Here is a 20,996-nt window from a genome sequence, read left to right as displayed (position 1 = left end):
CCAGTCAAGACTAATGGCACAGGCTCTGTCCCAGGTGGACGCCGGGTATTGTTTGAAGTAACTGATTGGTGTGAGAGCCCTCTAGCTCCCTCTCCCCAGCATGTGGTCCAAAGCACAACATATGCTTCCTGCTTGCTAGATTTGTCTCCAATAATAAAAACAGGATTTCTTTTCAATTTTAGTCTTGTGCCCAATTTATCAAGCAAAATAACATCAAGGCTTCAAAAGGCTGGGTTCATAATCTGGTTCTGCATTGGATTAGTGGGAAGAGGTGTAGCACAGTGAATAGAGAATTACCGAGATAACATCTTTGGTTATACCATGAAAAATATATGTATGTGTGTACGTGTATGTGGGGTGCGTGCGTGTGTTTGTGAATTCTGACTCATTATGAGGGCTTCTCCTGCACAGAGCTGGGAATTGCAACCTGCAGCTCTATAAAATGAGCTTAAAAAAAATAATAATGCAGGGGGAGGAGAATTGAAGTCACAGTAATGTTGAGATTCTGATATTTGTTCTTTTCATTGTAAATGCTGATAAAATACGTTAGCTCCCTGGGGCCTGGGGGGATGCAATTGTTTGGTGATGTTTCATTCATGCTGCTATAGGTCTTTAAACACAGAACGGGAAGGAAAAGGAGCCCAGCTTTCTTGCTGGTTTTTGTTTGTTGTTTTCTGTTTGTTGCCTTTTTTTTTTCTGGAAGCTTGAACCATGAGAATAAAAATCTACCCTCTCAATTAACACAATGGCCCAATTTAAAGAATATTGTCATTGTTTGCTAAAACAGTAATGAACAATGCTACAGATAAATTTAGCATTTCTCCTGACAGTATATTATAATAAATAAGACAATAATGGAAAAAGCAAACTTACTCATATTAGAATATAGCATGCAAAATATTTATCCAGGATTTTCTTAAGAAAAACAGATTAGACTTCTAATAAAAGCCATTGTTTGGTATAAGCAGTAAAGATGCACATAACTAACACAAGATGTATTTTATCTCAAGTTGTCTAGAAATCTCTCTAAATACTTTGTATTTAGATTAGAAAAAAAAATGCTTTTATTGATAGAATGAATTTGGGACCAATTAGACTTCTTTTTCTTCAGTAGAGCATGCAATTAAACGTATTGCTTCAGGGGAAGTTTTAATGCTGGGTGCACATTAGGTGAGGTAATGCCAAGCCAAACACTTTCCAAGCTGCTCAAGGAACATGCTGACTTCACTAGCACTCGACTGCACAAGTATCTCAGTCTTCCAATGCAGCCACATTTGGTTTGACTGAATGAAAGCTGGAACCAGCCCTAGACATTCACTAAGCTCAATTTTAGCATGCAAGGATACCAGACATAGCTCCTGCAGAGCATCAGGCTATTCAGTGGTTTATGCTTCACATGCCATATGATCTGTCTCTGTTTGAATATCTGATTTACTCTGTATCAGTCACCCTGCGCAATAAAACTTTACCATCCCTGTTGTTCTTACGCAGAGAACTGACCCACACATGCCCACGCATGCTTTCAAAATGGCCCCATTTAAATGTAGATTGGGATTTTCTGTGCAAAGGGACTTGCAAAGTCTTTGCTAAGTATTATATTTTACTTCATCTTTTTTTTTTTTTTTTTTTTTTTTTTCCCCTCTAAGAAATAAGAGGTCTCCCTTGTTTTTCTTAACGATTTTCTCAACTGCTTCTATTACAGTTTAGCCCAGCAGGCAGCTCAGCACCACACAGCTACTTGCTCAGTCTCCCCAGCTGGGATGGAGGAGAGAATCAGAAAGGTAAAAGTATGAGAATTCATGAGCTGACACGCAGATAGTTCACTAGGTAAAGCAAAAGCCACGCATGCAAACAAAGCAAGACCAGGAATTCGTTTGCTGCTTCCCATCAGCAAGCAGGTGTCAGCCACTCCCAGGAGAGCAGGACTCAGCACAAACGCCATCGCTCCGAAAGTCTCCCCTTTCCCCTTTCTTTACCCCAGGTTTTTATTGCTGAGCGTGATGCCATGTGGCGTGGAATGTCCCTTTGGCCAGCCCGGGCCAGCTGTGCTGCCTGTGTCCCCTAGCAGTCCCTAGTGTACCCCAGTCCCCTCACTGGCTGGGCAGCACAAGGAGGAGGAGAGTCCTTGGCTCTCTGTGAGCCCTGCTCTGCACCAACTAAAACACCCGTTGTTAGCACCACTATTTGCATCAAAAATCCAAAGCATAGCCTCCTATGAGCCTCTACAAAGCAAATTAACTCTACCCCAGCTAAAAGGATGATGGTATCTGATAAAGAAATGACTCCTGGGTAAATGGGGGAAAGTCTTAACTTGGAGCTCAACTATTTTATGACAAGTGGGCACAAATATCTGAAAGCTCCAGGATTGACATTCCTCTCAAGAAATAATTCATCTCATCGTAAGACTAAGGATAAAGGCTGTTTGACAAGCTTTGTTGATGCTTTTGCTAAAAAGTTCAGAGAAAGTCAAAATTCTGAATTTTTTGGAACACTGCTTTGAGTCACATGGGGCATTTTCACTCACATTAGGAACTGGTTCTACACACATTTGACAGCAGACTTAACCTGCTGCAAATGGTCAAAGTCACATTTAGGTTGGTGGAGAAGTAATGGCTCTGACCAGCAATACAGCTCGCATTTGAATACTGGATACCTTCCTGCTGCATCCCAAAAGATGACAGGACACACCAGAACATTCCTGCAGATATTAGTCATTTCTCTCAGATTTTCTAATGGCCTGTTTTGCCTGTGTACAAGGAGTCTGACTTGCTCAAATGCATGCCTGTTTTTTTTTTCCTCTCAATCAGAAATCTTCACCAATATTAAAAATAAAAAATAAAAAAATGGTAAGAGAAGAGCTCATTGTGCTATGAAAGGCGTTGACTGAATGGCTTTGTATCCATGACTGTTTTACAGAAAATGGGCCTTAATCGTGGGGCCAAGTTAAACCACAGTTGCAGAGGAAAGGCATTATCCTTACTAACCATCCCTGCTCAGGCAACTGCAAGCAGCCTCGGGGTGCTCTCACTAAGCAAAGCTGTTGCTTTGTGCCATTGTAAGAGGAGAGCGTAGAGCTGACAGGGCAAGGTCCAGCTCAACATGACACAAAATAACCCAGTCTGCAGCGGGGTAATACAGAGATACAGGTGGATATAAAGGAGGTTGCAACAGCAAAAGGGTAATATTTCTGAGTGTAGTCCTGTATACATCTTGCAAAGAGAAATACTGTGATTATATTCCTGTATCGTATATAAATAACTGCACTTCATCCCAACATATCTTCTAAGAAAGGCAGGCAAAAAGTACAAATTTACAGATGCACAATCAGATGGGAATACTACACACTGAATACAAATATTCTGCTTTGTCTGCTTTGTTTACATTTAAAAATAATGCAGAGTAAACATTGCAGTGGCTGAGTTTTGAACACACCATGTGATCTATATCCAAGCTATGCTTGGGGAAAGGTTGTTTATAGTATTCATATCAAATGCAGTAGAGCAATATCCAGAAACACAACCCAGTCTAAAGCAAAGCACTACAGAGAACAGCATTCTTGTCTTTTAAGTCTCTTCTGTTCATACGTGCATCACGCAGAATCATGCATCAGAGACAGGGTCAGAGAGAAATTTTATGGGGGCAACATGAATTATTTGTTCATTTCCCATGAAATCTAGAGTATTGTATTAAAACCTATGGGATATAGCAACTCCACTGGAAACAATTACCACTGCATGATTTGAGATATGCATTATATTTAGTTAATATGATTATTTGTTCCCAAGGATCAGCAAGAGGAGAGAGAATGACCCCTGCATGAAGGAATTTATGGTACAATAGCTACTTTCCATGATTCTCAAGCACATAAAATTCCCACTGAGTATGATAATGCTCCATGTAGTTAGGGTGCACTTAGGGATTCAACATAGGTTTATTACATGCTGTAACTCTAGGAATAAGAGTTATTTTGTGAAGTGTTGCAGGCACTACAGGTTTATATTACCGAATATTCCAAACATTCATATGATAAATGGACAAGAGTCTATTTAGTATAGCCTTTTAAAGGGGTGGTTTAATCATAAGTAGTGCATACTAATTGCCCTCTTTATATGGATACACCTTTCACTTTGTACCACAGAAGCTGCAGAAACTAGAAAACTATATATATATATATATATATATATATAAAATAAAAACACAACATATGTGGACGGAAAGAGCTAAGAAAAGAATGAATGGAGTTCCAAATTCAGTCTGGTCACTCTTACATACTACTTAACACTGTGAAGATTCACAATAATCAATCATCTGTTGCAAAGAAATGGCCATCCAGATGAAATATAAATATGTGTACATGCTATGTGATAAGAGAGGAAGTCTTTTTTTGCTATTCCCCTTTTTTTAGGCAGGTGCACTTACTTTAATTTGCCAGTAGGTATCTTCCCCTATTGTTCTGTAGATGAAAGGTAATAGAGAAAAACCATGTACCCCCTCAAATCCTTGGATGTTTGACAATATTTCTTTAGAATAAAATATAATTTCAGTACCAAGACTGCACCCCCAATAAATTTTGAAAATGAGGAAAAATGTGATTTCATTTTGCATACGAATGCACACAGCACAGAATTCATTAACCACTAAGAAGACAAAAAACATTCTTTCCACTATTTCAAATACTAATAAGCTTCCCTTAATTTCTCTGAGATAATATTAGTCAAAAAAATGGAATATAAATGTTAATAAGACAACTGATGTCTCCAAAGCTTTGTTAAACACAATAGCCTGGGAAATTATAATTTATTTTAGATTTGATGAATCTGGTGAACACAGGCACACTAGGGAGAAGTTGCAGTCTTTAACTTGCAAGCCACATGGCAATATTTTGAGTTTGCCTCATCCTTTAAAGGAACAGATGCATGTCCTTTTTTATGTGCAGTGAAAATATTTCCCCAAAGCTTTGCTGATCACAGAAAACACTGAAATTACCAATTTGACTGGTAAGAAAGGATGTCATTGCATAAAGGAGATAGTTCAGCAGAAGTTTTCCTCCCTTGCTGTAACTGGCCTGTAAATCCTTCAGAAATAGGCTGTTTTAGAAGCTCAGTTTTCTAGAGCTTCTTGATTATATTTTTAAGATATGCGTAATGTTTCATAAGGTCATCAACAAAGGGAAGAGATCTACTAATGGGAAAACACAAAAAAACAGGCCACTTTAATAACCGATTACTCTTCCAGCTCTGCCTGCAATATTGCTGGAATCTCTTTTCTTTCCTACGGTGGAGAAGTTGCAGCTGAGACTGGTTTGAGATATAGTGGTAATGGATATTATAACCAAGTGCAGATATTTAATGGATGCCACCTGTTCCCAGCTATAAGGGAGTCATAAGATACAGTATTAGGGCTCCAACTGCATTCAGTGTTTGCTGTGGTTTGGATGTCTGGTACAACAATATCGTGCCAAAGGATCATGGCACCACTATCTTGCTTTCTTCAAAACCCATGGACCATAACAACCTAAATGAAATTATGAAATAAGTACAGAACTCAGTTATCCTCATTGCACAGAGAGCTACTGTTTCTACATGCTGATGCACAGAGCAGGATATAGGGTGAGCTTTTGGCCACAAGAATTCCTCTAGACATTGGACTTCAGTGTAAATTAGAAGCTAGTGTCTCCAACAGTGTATGCTTCTCAGAGCCATCCAGCATCAATAAGCATCTGAATTCTGGAATATAGATTTCCCTGGCTATCTAAATGCAAGTGTTTTCATGCACTGGAAAAGAAAAATAGATCCAAGCAGCTAGATGCTTTAGTTTAATAAGCAACAGGATTCAGAGGTAAAGCAGGGAGGTGACCAGATGAACCCCTTGAAGGGCCGGATCCATCGGGCAAGCTTAGACCAAGCTCAGCAAACACTGGATGTGCTGTGCTCAACATAAAGCACTGCATCTCAACACTGATTACATTTTTTTCCTCTGGAGACTTTTTACATTCAAAATGCATGAGCAGGCTCAGGTGTCATGGCTGGAAAACACAACTTCTTTTCCTGAACCCTCTCACTGCACTGCCCTCAAAACGCTGCCTATACAAACAAACTCTCTTGCTTCCTTTCACTCTTGAAATCTATTCTGCACAGTTTCAAAAGGATGGGTAGAGGTTGGCTGCCTCACAGCCAGGCCTATAAAATAGTAAATGGAGTCCTCTCTTTGGCCCTTTTCATGCCAGCAAATGAACAGCACAAAGTCTCCACTTCCTGAGTAACTGCATTAAGCACCAGGCCGCCTGCTAGGTTATTTCTGTTTACTGACTGTACAAGGAGCACCAAATGCCTAAAACTGGCTCAAAAACTTTCTTCAGAGGGAGAGGGAGGTCAGAGAGGAGTCTGTCTGTCTGGTAATTTTCCAATGAAACAGTTACGGTGACTGTCCCTTGAACATCACAATTTAATTTCTGCCAGCAGGGATGACACAGGCTATTCTAAAGCTCAAAGAAATGCAGCTGGCACCAACCAATTCACTATCCTTGAATCAAACCTAATTTATTTCTCCAAAAAGGAGCATTTATTTTGAGTAATGATGCATGGATGCATCTGTAACCATGAAGGTGTTCAATCAAGGCAAAGCCAGAGTTAGCTAATCCACCTCAGAAGAGCGGCAGTGTAAACCTGTCAGTTACAAGATGCACTTAGTAGCTACAGCTACTAAGGATAACAAATCTGAATTAACAGCCAAATGCTCCAGCTCACTCATATGGTGCCAGAGTTTGATCCACTGCTAATTCCAGGGCTTTTTCAAAGTTAATATATGGGGGGAAAGGTTGTGGACTGGGATGTAGGGGGATTTGGAAGGGATTGAGAGCCCCAGATGGAATTTTGCTGAGTCCTGATCAGAGAGGCAGTGCCAACACTTTATGTCAAAATTATAGAGGACAAAATAGATTTGCAGCTACGCTGAAGGAACGTGATTGATGAACGCAACTATGAAAAGCTAGAATAACACAGGGAGGTCACTGGAAGTCTTTGCAATAACTCCAGTGAGGCCAGGATCAGTTAGCAACCATAAAATTGTGTCCATCACAGTGCTGATCAGCAGTTATTTATTTTTATCTACATCTAAAGCTTCACTTTATATTAAAAAAATGTCACTTAAAAGTACTCCAAAAATAGAGAGAAGCCAAGGAACTAAAAAACACAATGCAGACAAATATGCCAGATTAATTCCAGGTGGAGGTGATGTATTCTTTGATATGTGAGAAGAAAAGTAATCACTATTAGGCAGAGAAAAGTAGAAGAAAAGACAACAAAGACCTTGGGATCTTCCCAGAACAGAGAGAATACAGTATAATCAAAGGAAGATACAGGCAGGTGCAGAAATCAGAATTCTGGTGTGTGAAATTATTAATAGGACAATCATGTCTACGCCATTATTGCCTACAAACCTTGGCCAAGCAAAGAGCTCTACTGGAAGAATTGTACAAAGAGACAGTGGTCCTATCCAAACAGTTTATCATCCACATAGACAAAGTGAAGGGAGAAAAGAAATAAAACATTACCTTTACTTTGAAAATTGGAACTCTATAGATTTTTTTGGTTGTTGTTTTGTCATAGATGACATAGGAAGTTTGCAGAGAAGCTGGGATTTAACCCCTATTACATTCCTCATTTCCCAACAAAGCATTCCTCCTTCTCACACACGTGTTCAAAATCATAGTTCTTGTGGAAACAGAATTACAGGAATGGAAGAGACCACAGAAGGATGATAGATTTGTTAGAAGTACATACTCCACATAAGCCTAGTATAATACTCATACTATTACCGTTCAAAAATTGTTTCTAATGTGTAGCCTGAAATTTCCTTACTTCAGTACAAGTGCATCAATTCTTGTTTATTGCTATCAGACAAGAAGAGATAATTTCCTTCCTCCCTCCAGCAGAAGGGGTTTTATGTATTTGAAGACTATTAGCCTATCCCCATTGGACTTTTCTTCTGTAGACTAAACAATCCCTATTCATTCAATTTTTAATCATACTGTCTAGCTTGCTAATTGCTGTTTTCTGGATTTCTTCCAGTTTATCCCCTACTCACTTGTAGTAGAGAGCACAGAACTGAACAAAGTCCTGAAGCTAAGGCCTTCTGAGCACATCTCCAGAGCAACAACAAAACCACTCAATTGCCCTTCACAGAGGAGGAAGCTACACAACTGTTTTTTTTCTGTTAAAGAAAGTTAGGAAACAAGCCGGTGTTTAAGGCCAGCTTTTCTTGTACAGCATGCCTGCCTTTAGCATAGGTCAAAGAGCAGCTTGTAACAAGCTAGATGTAAAGCCAGCCCTGGCAGCTTCACTGAGGCTTAAAGCTTAGTAGATCGGAAAGCCATCATACCCATACAGTTATATTCATTCCAGCACCCTGAAAGAGCTGCAGAGTAGCACACTGCGCTGTGTAAAGGTTGCCAGCATTTTGGAGATTGTTAAGAGCTGTGCTGCACCTCGATTTATGAGCTTTAGTAACCCAAAGCTGATATAACTGATGGAGAGAGGGGAAAGTGAACAGGAGACAAAATCTAATGCTGGGTTCCGGAAGCTGCAACATTCAAGTATATGGCTTTAATATCACTGGTAACTCCCATACCTTGTTTGTCGTGCATTAAATATTGTATGTTAGCTATTGCTCTTTTTAAAGAAATAAAACACCATTCATGGCCAAGCACAACTTCAAAGCTCTTAGTCAAAATCTATTAGCACATGTTCACTCTTCCCCCTAATAATGCATGTATGCAAAATGTGAACATTTGCTTTCACTGAAATTCTATTACATTTTAAAATTGTTGAGAGCAACAAAATGCACAGAGGCTGTGTAACATACATGGAGTCTCTGAGTGTTTAACAAGTCTGTCTATAAGTACTGCAGGACCGTATTCTACTGCCTTTTGTTCATCTTAGAATCACAGACTAAATTTGAGCAGGGACCTCTAAAGGTTATCTGATCCAACCAGAGGAGGGCAAATTCTGTTCAGGTTGCTGAAGGGATCATTCAGTCAACTTTTGAGCATCTCCAAGGATTGGGATTCCACAACCCCTTGCATTTATTCAAAAGTATTTCTGTTGGTTTCAAAGGGTCTTGCTGGCTAAAATATTGCTCGATACCCACAGCAGAATCTGATGTAGCCCTCTTATGTTATAAGCAGTGTCCTGGTCTGTAGCTGCGCCTCTCTTTGAATAAAAGAAGTTCACCTTTATGTGTAAAGGACCAGATGATGAACTGTGTTCCCACAGCAGAGATTTCAATGCAGTCAGTGAATCTCTTCTGGGGAGCATCTGGCTGTTAACAGCAGCAAAACAGACACACTTTGGCTCCTAATGGTTAAAGGAAAAAATACAATGTGTGATGTAGCATGTGGGGAAAAAAACACAACACAATGAATAAGTGAAACAGTTGCTTTCATTGTGATTCTAGAGATAGAAAGCACAAATGAAAAGCCAGTCGAAACATACCTAGGCCACAACTAGCAGCAGTAATCTTGGAAGAGTACAGTAATTCAAGTGTCCATAGTTCAAGCAATTTCAGAAATAATTCCAGCTTTACTTTTTCCTCACTAATTTCCTCCATACTCAATGCCAGCAGTCCTCATTGTTATACCACCCCATACAGCAATTTTCATCAGCAGATCTCAAAACATATTATGAAAGTGCTCATTAGCATGAGAGTCCCTCTTTCAAAATCTACCAAGATCAATGAAAAGTACCCTTTGCTGATGTCTCCCAGCTTGTTTCAGTTCTGCTATCTAGCAAGAAGTCTACTTTATCTAACATCCAGAGGGTGTAAAATCTCTTTGCCCAAGCACTACAAAATTTATAGTTTGCAATGTAATTTGACTGTTGGTGGAGCAATATGGAATAGCTCCATGAATGTCAAAATAAGGCTGAATGTTACTTTTCTGCTAAGACAGTCAGAGGGCCCTTACAAAGCCATCCACCCATACTGACAGTAAAACAACTTGGAAATATCAAGGTCAAAAGATATCTCTATCTTTCACTGTTGTCATTCTAATGGGGTGCCAGTAAGTCCAGTATCTTCAAGATTGGCTGTGAAGGACAAGTCTGAGTCCTTTATTTAAGAAATCATCCATCTTAACTGGACCAGTCTTCCAAAGAATTAATTACCTTTAGATTCTGAGCATTTGCAGAACACCCCAGCTTTGGCCCGGGAAAAAATGTACAGTGTCACTGTATTTGATAGAAAGGGTCAATAGTCCCTTTAATATAGAGGGTACATTCTCCATTATCAGAGGCGTCTAGCATCAGCTGACATTTTGAATAATTACAGAGCTTGCCACCAGCCTCAGCTGTGCACAGCTCTGGATTTTTGTGCAACTTTTATCTTACAACCACTGTTCTCTGCTCTGCAACAAACCGTCTAGGCAATAAGTGGCCAAGATTTCCATTACCTGGGAACTGATTCAATATTTATAGATCTAGCTAGAAAAGCAGAAATACGGAGGGAAATTGCTGGGGAAAAAATAGCCAAGCAAATCTTGATTAAACCTGTATTAGCCAACTCCCAGGCAGGGTTCTAGCTGCAAAGGTATTCTTAGTCAATGGTCACCTCTTCCTAATCCGAGTTAAAAGTGTCTTCTCATATTTACATACAGAGCAAAAAGCAAAAAATTGCACTGATAACTTGGATAAACTGAAGTAGTGGATTTCTGTGTAACACTAACTTATTTGGTCTATTCATACAACAGTTAGTTTGAGCTAATCAGTCTGCAGCAAGGGTTGCATGAAATTAAGCTGAGAATTTATTTGATTGGCTACTCCCCCCCCTCCCCCCACGGCATTTTTCTCCCTTCTAGATGAAAGGGGATCCCTAAGCATCCCAAGAATTGTCAGCATTTTTAAGCACCATGCACAAATATGAAGTTTGGAAAGTGGAAATCTTCTAGAAGACAGACCTGCATGTATACAGATTATTATGTTCAAGAGTAAAACGCTAATCAGCTGGTCTAAACAAAGATAGCTAAAAAGTATGTTTAAGGGGAAATTTTTTTTAATGGGAAACAAGATCAGGCACATCTTAAAACAAAAAGCTCTAGCAAATGAATCAGTTAGAAAATTAATCTAGAGTTGAAAGTATCTATTTACTATAATGTATAGAAACATAAAACAGTTCTGTTTTCCTGTATTTGTTGCCTTTTTTTTTTTTTTTTTTTTTTATTATTCACAAAGTATTCCAAAGCTAAAGCAATACTTTTGTCCACTGTATATCTCTGCATGTATCAAAGTAGTGGTTCACAATACAAATACAGGGCTCAAAGCCAAAATAGTTCTTATAGGCATAAACTGACCTTACAGCTCAGGCCTCTGTATGGAGCAATCGTAACAAAGACAATGATGGAGGAAAACGGTACAGTGAAAATAGTGTTTTCCCAGCAGGCATCATTTCCCCAGATTTTTCTTTCACTTGATGATTGTACTCGCCAGTACAAGAGGCTGTATTCATGCTATTAACTGGTAGCCAGTCCTCTGGACAGCATAGAGAAGAAAAACCAACCACCACCACCACCGTCTCTGGTTTCCTTCTAGATTTTCACAGTCTATTTGAACATTAACATAAACATCTCTTGATCTTGTTTTAGCCCATAGACAGACAGGCTCTCACTGCTTTTTATGGATAGTTAGAAAGCATTCTCGCTTCCTTGTTTTTCATTTCTCAGTCATGCTGTGAAGATACAGTGAAAACCAGCGAAGATGCAGGGTGGTCAGGCACTGGGACAGGCTCTCCAGGACAGTGGTCGTAGCACTCAGCCTGATGGAGTTCAAAAAGCATTCGGACACCGCTCTCAGACATGTGGTCTCATTTTGGGATGGTCCTGTGTGGAGCCAGGTGTTGGACTTGATGACTGTGGGTCCCTTCCAATCCAGGATATTCCATGATTCTGCCATTCTAAGAAAATCTTCCATATCCACTTCCTTGACTCTGAATATGAATTCTCTCTGGCTCTGTTTATTTCATAATTGTGTTTACCTCCATGAAAAACAAACTGACTGCATGCCATCATTCATCAGCTCAATATCGACTCTGAATAAAATACCACAATACGCAACACTGTTTGTAGAAACCTAACTTCAATTTTTGCACGCAAGTATCCACACTGGTTGTGACACTGTCCAGTCAGACAAAGGAAAAAACACCGTATCATCTATGTGGCAAATTACCACTAATAAAACAGAAGTGCCAAATCTGTCCTACCAACAAAACCATACCTCTTTGATGCACTTCCAAAATAAAATGTTTATAATCATCTTCTGTCAAAAAGCTAACTATGTTTAAATAACAAGCACTGTTCAAGTAAATTACCTTCTTCTTTTTGATATTGTTCCAGAAGAAAAGCAGGACTCAAATTGTTTGAATGGATTATTCCTGGTGCATTATTTGTACTACCTGAGTGCTCCCTGTTTGCAAATGAAATAGGTAAGATTGCAGTCTTCTCGAGCCTAGCCAGTAATCATAGTTTGATTCCTTTATAAATATAATCCATTTTTAACATTTATATTCTTTTCTTATAGCACTTTTTAAAATATACCTGTTTTTATTTCTTCAGAGATAGAGGAATAACTTTCCTTCAGGCAGACCTCAGGAACCTCTTCTTCAGCTGTTCCAAGTACCCACATTCATCAAAGAGCTTTAAAGTCTCAATCAAGCAGACTCGAACAATAGTCTGATCACTGGATGGAAACTGCCTTTCGTCTACTGCACTAATCACAGATCATCACAAGATACACCAGCCTGGAATTCATTCCCATTGCAGACAGGTTGGAGGATTTGTTCCTGATTTATACCTGTGTAAGTAAGATCAGAACTAGGCCTTTCCTTCTGAGCTATTTTCTTATTTAACTGAGGCTTGATTTGAGAATGAAATTAGATATATAAATAAGTATGCAGAAAGTGAAAGAAATCCTTAGGCACATGCCCACTTCTGAAGAGCAATACAGACTTCTTAAAGGGAAAGCTCTGTGCCATCGATGGAAGCACTGCATTTTGAATCAACTCCCATTTTCCCCTTAATTGTTCTGTCAACCTGTTTGGGATCTCATCTACCTTCCTCATTACGGCCTTCAGAGGGAGGGCTCCTACCACACTGAGAGTCAAGAGCAGATCATGTCCCTCATTTAGACCCAACACATCTTTCCACAGCCCACTAATTGCATGGCAGCTCAGGCTCATTTGTCTTCCTGGATCGTTAAAATTCATCACCATGCTCTGTGAGCTCTCACTCCTGCCCTTGGATGGGCAGCTGTAGATTATTTAGCCAGACCAATCCCTAATGTTTTTAACTAGGAACTGACCCCAGCACCTGAGCACCTGCTGGGCTCTTAGTCTCTGTCATGTTAAAAGAGTGCACAGAAGGACCCAAGCCATCAAAAGCATCCTGCTGCATTACATTAAATATTGATAAAAAATATGCAAATTGTTTATTGATCTTCTCCAGGAAGGGCTGAGATAATGAGAGAGGGACTGTTTGAGATGATGCTTGGGATTTTTAACTTTAAAAAAAAAAAAAAATAGACAGTGTTGTTGATAGCTGAAGTTAATGAGGTCTTTTGGTTCACTCAGTATTTCAGACCTTACCACTGGTTTGAAGATAAAAAAAGATCAATGCACCTTTATTGTGCATCACTGCCAGCAAGTGCACTGAAAAGGGCAGGAGTATTTGTACAGGTGCAGTGCCATCACTGCTTACTAACTTTACCTGTACTGCCCTGGTTAATGTTAGACTACTCTAAATTGTCTTATCCTTCATTGTATTTGTCTTCCAAGGCAGATATGCATCAAAAGTTGATGCTCATGCTGTCTCCAACTTATTAGCAGTTCAGTATATAATTAATACCCAGAGACTAGTTGTTTTGAATTTCCCCTTTGCTCAGAGCATTAACTGCGTTATGTATGCTTCCTACCCTTTGCATGATTGACGTGTGACAGGTTTTAGTGTCTTTCTGGTGCTTTTATCCTCATGGTAGAAATTTCTTCAAATTCAACATCCTTAGCCTTTTTGTTTCCTTTCTATCCCTTTCTCATATTTTTGGGTGCTATCTGATGCCTCTGGGGAGTACGCAACAAGAAACCCAAAGCAGCTGGGCCAGAGCACGGTTGCCCCAGTACAGACCATCCATTTAAAACCATAAATCTGCAACCTGTGGTTTACCTGCAGGATGCTGCTTCTGTGACTCCATCAAGCCTAATTCCATACAGAAACACTGTGGATGTGGCTGCAAGCAGCCACCATCAGCCACTGGGCCCCCATTAAAGAAATTCCTGGAGCATCTGCAGCTTGTCCAGGAAACAGCAAGAGGCAGGTCAGGAGGGTTTGCCAATACAGAGTCCAGGATGCAATGACTGTCTGTCTAGACTGGCACTGATTTGAAAGAGAGCTTGCTTTCCCAAAGCAGCCAAAGCTTCAAATTCTCACCATAATTATTTAAAATTCCTTAGGATTTGGATAACACTGTCTAGGCCGAGATTGGTACTGTGGTTGGAGCTGTACAAACTCAATATATATTAAGTTGCAGTCTTTTCCCCAAAGAGATTACTGTTCTTAGATGAACAGAGAGGATACGGATTTGATTTGAATATGGAAGAGTTGGTAGGAGTGAAAAGGACTACACTTTGTCTTTCTTTCCTTTCCCCTTAATAACGTGTACTTGGTAACACCAAAAAAAGGATGACAAAGCAAGCAAAAGCATGGAGAAGTAGGGTGACTTACTGTAAATCACAACTGATTAGTGGCAAGACTGCAAGCATAACCCAAATCTCACGGGCACCAACAACATGGGATGCCGTCCTGACTTGAACTCCTAAAAGCAAGTCTATTTTGTTAATGCTACTAGTTGGTATTTCCACACACACAAAAAATAATATATATATATATATATACACACACATATATATATATTTCCTGAGAAAGGTCCCTCCAACACAAACAGAGAACAATAAATAGAGATGGAAAAACACTGTCAACAACAAGGGACAACACCCGGAGACAAGGTACCTAAATGGCACATCTAGATAAAGTCCTGGATTTGTCATGCCCAAGTTCAGGACACTACCGTGTCAGATTCAGGGTAACCTGGAATTAAAACTTGGCTGTAGCTTGGTCCAAGGGTCTGATCCAGGACCTACAGTATACTCAATACACCTGCTACATGTAAATGCAGCTCTACAAATACTACTAATTCACCTGATAATCTGCAATGTGAAAGCAAATACTTCTACATCATCATATTTTTGTTTAAAATTTCTAAAGATTTGAATATACGAAATCTTGACCATACAGTCTTCAAGTATTTTCTCAAGTATATTCAGGTATATAATTGCATTCTATCCCTAGAAGCAGTTACATCCCAGCACTATTAGGAAAAAAAAAAAAAAAAAAAAAAAAAAAAAAGGAGCAATTACTAAATATATCCTAATCCATACAGTGAATATGTTCTGAGATTTTTTTACCATTCAACATCAATTAAGAATATAGGAGAAAGGATTTTAATAGAGCTTTGCTTTCTCAAGGGAAAATATTCCACTGAGAGCTTGAAGAAGTTGATTTTCCAGGGCAAATCAGAAAAATAGAAATAAACAATTATTCAAAATTTGATGGAAGAACAAAGTGATTGATGGACTATGCTTCCCTCTGTACAATTACTAGACTGATGCCATACTATTGTGTATGTCAGGGTACAACAGACCTGAATTATTAATTGATTCCCATTCTGAATGATACACTCCCTCAGTGCTTCACTGAATGTATATTCTGTACATGTAAAACAAGAGCAAAGGCATTGCTGCATTCCCAGATAAACATAAGCATTTCTGGGTCTGACAGCATTTCACTGCCCCCACCAACAGAAAGAGCCAACCAATTTAGAATTGCTAAGCAGCAGGGAAAACATTTTTTCCCCTTCTATTTCACACCAGAGTATTTAATTATGAATTTATGCAAACAAAAATTTCAGAGCTCTCACTGCTCCAACAGTCTCTTGCCTGAGGTGCTTTCAAGCCCACAACTGCAGAACAGAGGGGGCGGAGTAGAGCCCCAGCATTTCAGACAATCAGCTTTGAATGCATGTTACAGCCTGTTTAGTTGCAGGGCCCTATTCATTTTCTGTGTTTCAAACAAGAGTCGTTTGCTTGAACACTGCTTTCTTAAAAAAATAATTAATTAATTAAATTAAAATAAATCCATTTATTCAAAGAAATGAAAACATATGAAAACAAGAACAAAAGCTAAATGTAAGGAGGAAACAACAGAAGGAAGCTGTTGTATGTGACCAAGGAAATCGTATTTTTTTCTCTACTGGCTGCATCAAAACTGAAAACACAGACAAAGAGCCTCTTAGCTACACTTCTGTAGGCTGAGAATAAAACAATGAAGTCATGGTATCTTCCTCATTAATAAACCCAGAATAGACCCAAGATATCTTTGTGTTTCTTTACCATAGTAAATATATTTGCAGTTCAAACCCTGATTCCCATTTAAACAAAGGCCACTGTAAACATTTCAGGTGATGCAAACAGACCTCAAGGTAGGAACAAATTTACATCTTCTGAATAACCCCTTTGAAAAGGTATAAGGTGGACTTCATGACGACAGCAATCAGATCGTAAGTTCTGAAAGCAAAAAGGCAAAGACAACACTAATACATAGCTATGACCAGTATTTTAAACAGATGCTTTTAAATTAAATCTTCCAGATACTCTTCCAGGTTACAGTTTACCTTTACAGGTGGTTTAGGTTTTTCAGGTACTGGTCACACATCATGGAACAGGCTGTAGAGGAGCACACCAACTTCACCTGCACATCTGTTTGGGCAGAGGTGAGCCCATTTAAGAGAAGATTTCATTTCTGTTTGGAACAAAACCTTCAAGCCTTCTAGAAAATAGACAAGCTCCAAGTCTGTACACCAAGTGGGACAGTCTCACTGGCTGCCCAGATACCACTGACTGGCAGCAGTGGGAGCACTTTGCTGGCAATGCCAAAGCCACGGGCCCCACTGGACCACAGGCCATCTGTGGGGTTGGCAGCTGCCCTCCGGGAGCCCTGCCCCAGTACCAGAGGTCCTGCACTCACCAGCAGGCCCCTACTCTGAGATAGCCTCCCAGAGATGAAAACTCAAAGCTATGAGCCACGTGAATCCTAGGAAACAGAAGTCACAGCAGTCCCTCTGAAAAGCTGCTAAGGTCTATGAATTCAGGAGAGTCACAGAGCTGATTAAGATGATTTCTTAACTTGAAACAAGACAGCCTGAAGGGAGGTTGGAAGCCCAGCTGCAGCACAGCTCCAGGATCAGTAGCTAGCAGTCTGGGCTTTCAGGCCCCCAAACCTTTTAGGTCTCTCTGAGACAGATCTGGGCTGCTACCAGTTACGTATGGGAGCTAGGGAACTTAGTCTCCTCGGCTCTTACTGGGTGGTCAAGCTAGCAGGAAAGCAAAAGTTATCAAAACTCTTCCTGTGCTCCTCCATCTCCATAGATTACTTTGAATTTGACCAACAGGAATTTTCGGGGCAGAAAGGATTCTCTTGGGAAACACCCAGTAGAGTCCAATTTCCACTTCCCTCAAGAAACATAGCTATCTCCAGCAAACACAGCCTCAGACGCACCTGAAAGCAGAAGGTGAATGCTACTGAAAAGGCATTCGTCTCTCAGGATTCCCACACTCCTAGAGAATTAGTGAGAAAACAAACCATATCTGACAGATATTAATCACATCACTTAATACACGCACACCAGGTGTGCTAGAGATGAGATGGCAAAAGAAATGATACAGAATAAATTGTTTTCAAGTGTGCTTTTCACATCAGAAAATCCTGTAGCATATGTGTTGTTGTTGTTGTTCTTTTAATAATTGTTAGTCGTTCTTTCATCAATGAATTTTAAGTTAATATTCTGATGTCAGTTATTTGGAAAGAAGAAAAAAGGTTTGTTCAGGAATGACAAAATACTGCTCAGAGAAGAGCAGTGACAACACACCTGCAATCTGCTTTGAAAAATCACCTACAGCCCACAAATAAAGCTCTTGAGAACAGATATATAATATAGCCAGTATCACCTTTAATAGCAGGCAGCATTCCCGTATCAAACACTTTCTCATCACCCCAGCAGCCCACAAGGAGCATTGCTTATCAGGGTCAACCCAGAACTGCAGGCCAAGTTTGGGTTACCAACAAGGATGTCAGAAGCCACAGCACAGGATCTGAGGCACTGTGCATTAGCTCCCCAACAGCAGGTGGTTTTCCAGCACTCCTGTCTAAGTAACTTAGCAGGGAAAAGGAAAAAAGGAAAAAAAAAAAAAAAAAAAAAAAAAAAAAAAAAAAAAGTTATGGTGTGAACATTCCTCCCCCCAAGGAGACCTTTCTTGACTCCCTGGCTGAGCACCAGCCCATCTGTTTGTTTTTGTATTTGCAGGTAAGCATGGCAACAGCTGGAGTGAGGTCACTGAAGAAACGTTTAGGTTAATGTAATCATTTCATCCCTTTGAAATACAGCATGTCTTGCCAGCAAGGCCACACACTAGAGAGACAAGATATTTGTTTAAGAGCAAGGGACCTTGCTCTTCTCTTCGTTTCTGCTTGTTTTGTATTAATGCATCTCAGTACATTTCTGTGTTTGAAGGAAATTTCTAGAGACAGGCAGAGGCCCAGTGATGCCAAGACTCAATAAAATCTATACCAGCAATACAGGTGATTGAAGACGTGCATGCAGGAGAAAGAGAGCTCTGCCACCTTCTCCAGCTGCAGCTGCAAAGAGGAGGGAGCAATCTGGCTGATCCAATCCTTGACCTCCAATAGCTCCAGATCAGCATCAGCTCCCACCTAAGTACCTGGCTACACCATCCATGGTCACAAAGATGGGGTTGGCCCCATCCAACCACAGTCTCCAGCACCCACACCACACTGTACCTGCACCATACCTGCTCACAGGCACTCTGCTGCCCCATAGCCAGCAGGACCAGAGGCAAGGGGACCTAACAGAGCACAGAGGAACTCACTCAGGTGTGACCTAGAAGCAGCAACATCCCTGAGCTCTCAGACCTGGATTTTATCTATTTATAGGCTGATGCAAACTGCATCAAAACCCATGGGAGAAGGACTTGGGAACTATGCAGGAAAATGATGGATCCTACTCTTGTTACTTAGATTTCTGCTGTAATCTAGCAGGCAGTTTCAACACTCAGAACAATGGAAGTAATGTACATAGTACATATGGAACAATGAAAGAACAATGGAAGTAATGACCAGCAGGGCTAGGGAGGTGATCGTCCCCCTGTACTCAGCTCTGGTGAGGCCGCACCTCGAGTACTGTGTTCAGTTTTGGGCCCCTCGCTACAAGAAGGACATCGAGGTGCTTGAGCGGGTGCAGAGAAGGGCGACGAAGCTGGTGAGGGGCCTGGAGAACAAGTCCTACGAGGAGCGGCTGAGGGAGCTGGGCTTGTTCAGCCTGGAGAAGAGGAGGCTCAGGGGCGACCTTATCGCTCTTTTTAGGTACCTCAAGGGAGGCTGTAGCGAGGTGGGGGTTGGCCTGTTCTCCCACGTGCCTGGTGACAGGACGAGGGGGAATGGGCTTAAGTTGATCCAGGGGAGTTTTAGGTTAGATGTTAGGAAGAACTTCTTTACAGAAAGGGTTGTGAGGCATTGGAACAGGCTGCCCAGGGAAGTGGTGGAGTCACCATCCCTGGAAGTCTTCAAAAGACGTTTAGATGTAGAGCTTAGGGAAATGGTTTAGTGGAGGGCTGTTAGCGTTAGGTTGGAGGTTGGACTCGATGACCTTGAGGTCTCTTCCAACCTAGAAATTCTGTGATTCTGTGATTCTGTGATAGTTTTCATTGCACTGTCCAGAAGAAGCATGTTATTTATTGACTGGGAAATAGAAAATTGAAGCATATCAACTCTCTTAATACTGCAAGAACATCATTTGATATCCAATGAAGTTTTTTTATTATTATTATCCTTAATAAGTTTTAATAATCCAGATCCATAGAATTACTTTATTAAATCAATAACAGAGCTACAAGCTATTTAGCAATAGTACTGGTAGTGCTGTTTATTTCTAACCACTTTTTTCTTTTCTCTCTCCTTCCTCTTCTGTTACTTTCATATTTGTTGTCAACAGATCTTTTTTGTATCTATAACTCTGGAATGCAACAAGTCAAACCACTGATTAGAATCAGAAACTAATATTTTAATGATAAGCATATTTTCTGTTTAATAAAAAGCAGATGAACCTTTATTTGAAATATATATATATATAAATCACATTAAAGGTCAAAACAAACATCCCCTTCATTATAGACACTGATAAAACCACCCATGATTTTCAGTGGCATCCAGATTCAGATTTAATGATCGAGCTGATAACCATGCAACAGAAGAATATCAGGATTTGTACTGGAAATTCAAGCCAACACTCTGACCTTAACTCATGCTGTGGTGCTTTTTGAAAGGGAGGGGAAGGAGCAGCTCTTCTCAACAAGATGAGTTCATACTGAAGTGTCAACCTGTATTTTTCTGTCCATTGTTACGTGGTTTTATTAAACATTGCTCGAATATGTTCCAAGGTGGTTAAATATTTAAAAAGAAGCAATTCCTTGCATTAGGCAGAGTGCAATCAAAATTATTCCATTTCAGGGGGACAATGCCTTTACTCATGCAAAGTCTGCAAAGGCTTGTTTTAGTAAGAACTCATTGCTTTTCAAGGAGGGGAAAAAAAAAAAAAAAAAAAAAAAAAAAAAAAAAAGCGCTTGTATTGCCTGTTGGTTTATCTCCAGTGATCCTTAAAATAACAGGAAATGTATTTTTCAAATGCTCAATTTCAACCAGAAACTAGGCCTGCCAACATGAGTTCCTGATCTTGCAAGATCTAGAGATCTTGAATATATGTTTTATTTCGATATTGCCATGAGTTGCTTAAATGCATAATGCTGATGAGATTGTTTGTCTGATTTTAATGCAG

The 20,996-nt window shown here is 40.0% G+C and overlaps 1 protein-coding gene across 7 annotated transcripts in view; it reads right to left on the bottom strand.

Moving 5' to 3' along the window:
• Nucleotides 1-20,996, bottom strand: part of LOC311437968 (uncharacterized protein) — a 223,715-nt gene that overhangs the window by 61,549 nt on the left and 141,170 nt on the right. For 3 of the 7 annotated variants that reach the window (XM_084521846.1, XM_084521847.1, XM_084521848.1), the window contains exons 1-2: nucleotides 12,968-13,156; nucleotides 9,231-9,353 (exon numbers count right to left, since the gene is read on the bottom strand). In XM_084521846.1, the coding sequence (XP_084377972.1) occupies nucleotides 9,231-9,314 (84 nt within the window). In that variant the 5' untranslated portion in view covers nucleotides 9,315-9,353; nucleotides 12,968-13,156. Of the gene's footprint in view, nucleotides 1-9,230; nucleotides 9,354-12,354; nucleotides 12,450-12,580; nucleotides 12,837-12,967; nucleotides 13,157-20,996 lie in introns of those variants that run through there. The other 4 variants (XR_014693862.1, XR_014693863.1, XM_084521845.1 and 1 more) reach the window with 3 other exon arrangements.

Source organism: Aythya ferina (genome assembly GCF_964211825.1).
Source record: "Aythya ferina genome assembly, chromosome: 5".
In the NCBI taxonomy this organism is placed as follows: domain Eukaryota; kingdom Metazoa; phylum Chordata; class Aves; order Anseriformes; family Anatidae; genus Aythya; species Aythya ferina.
This window is presented reverse-complemented; position numbering and strand designations above follow the sequence as displayed.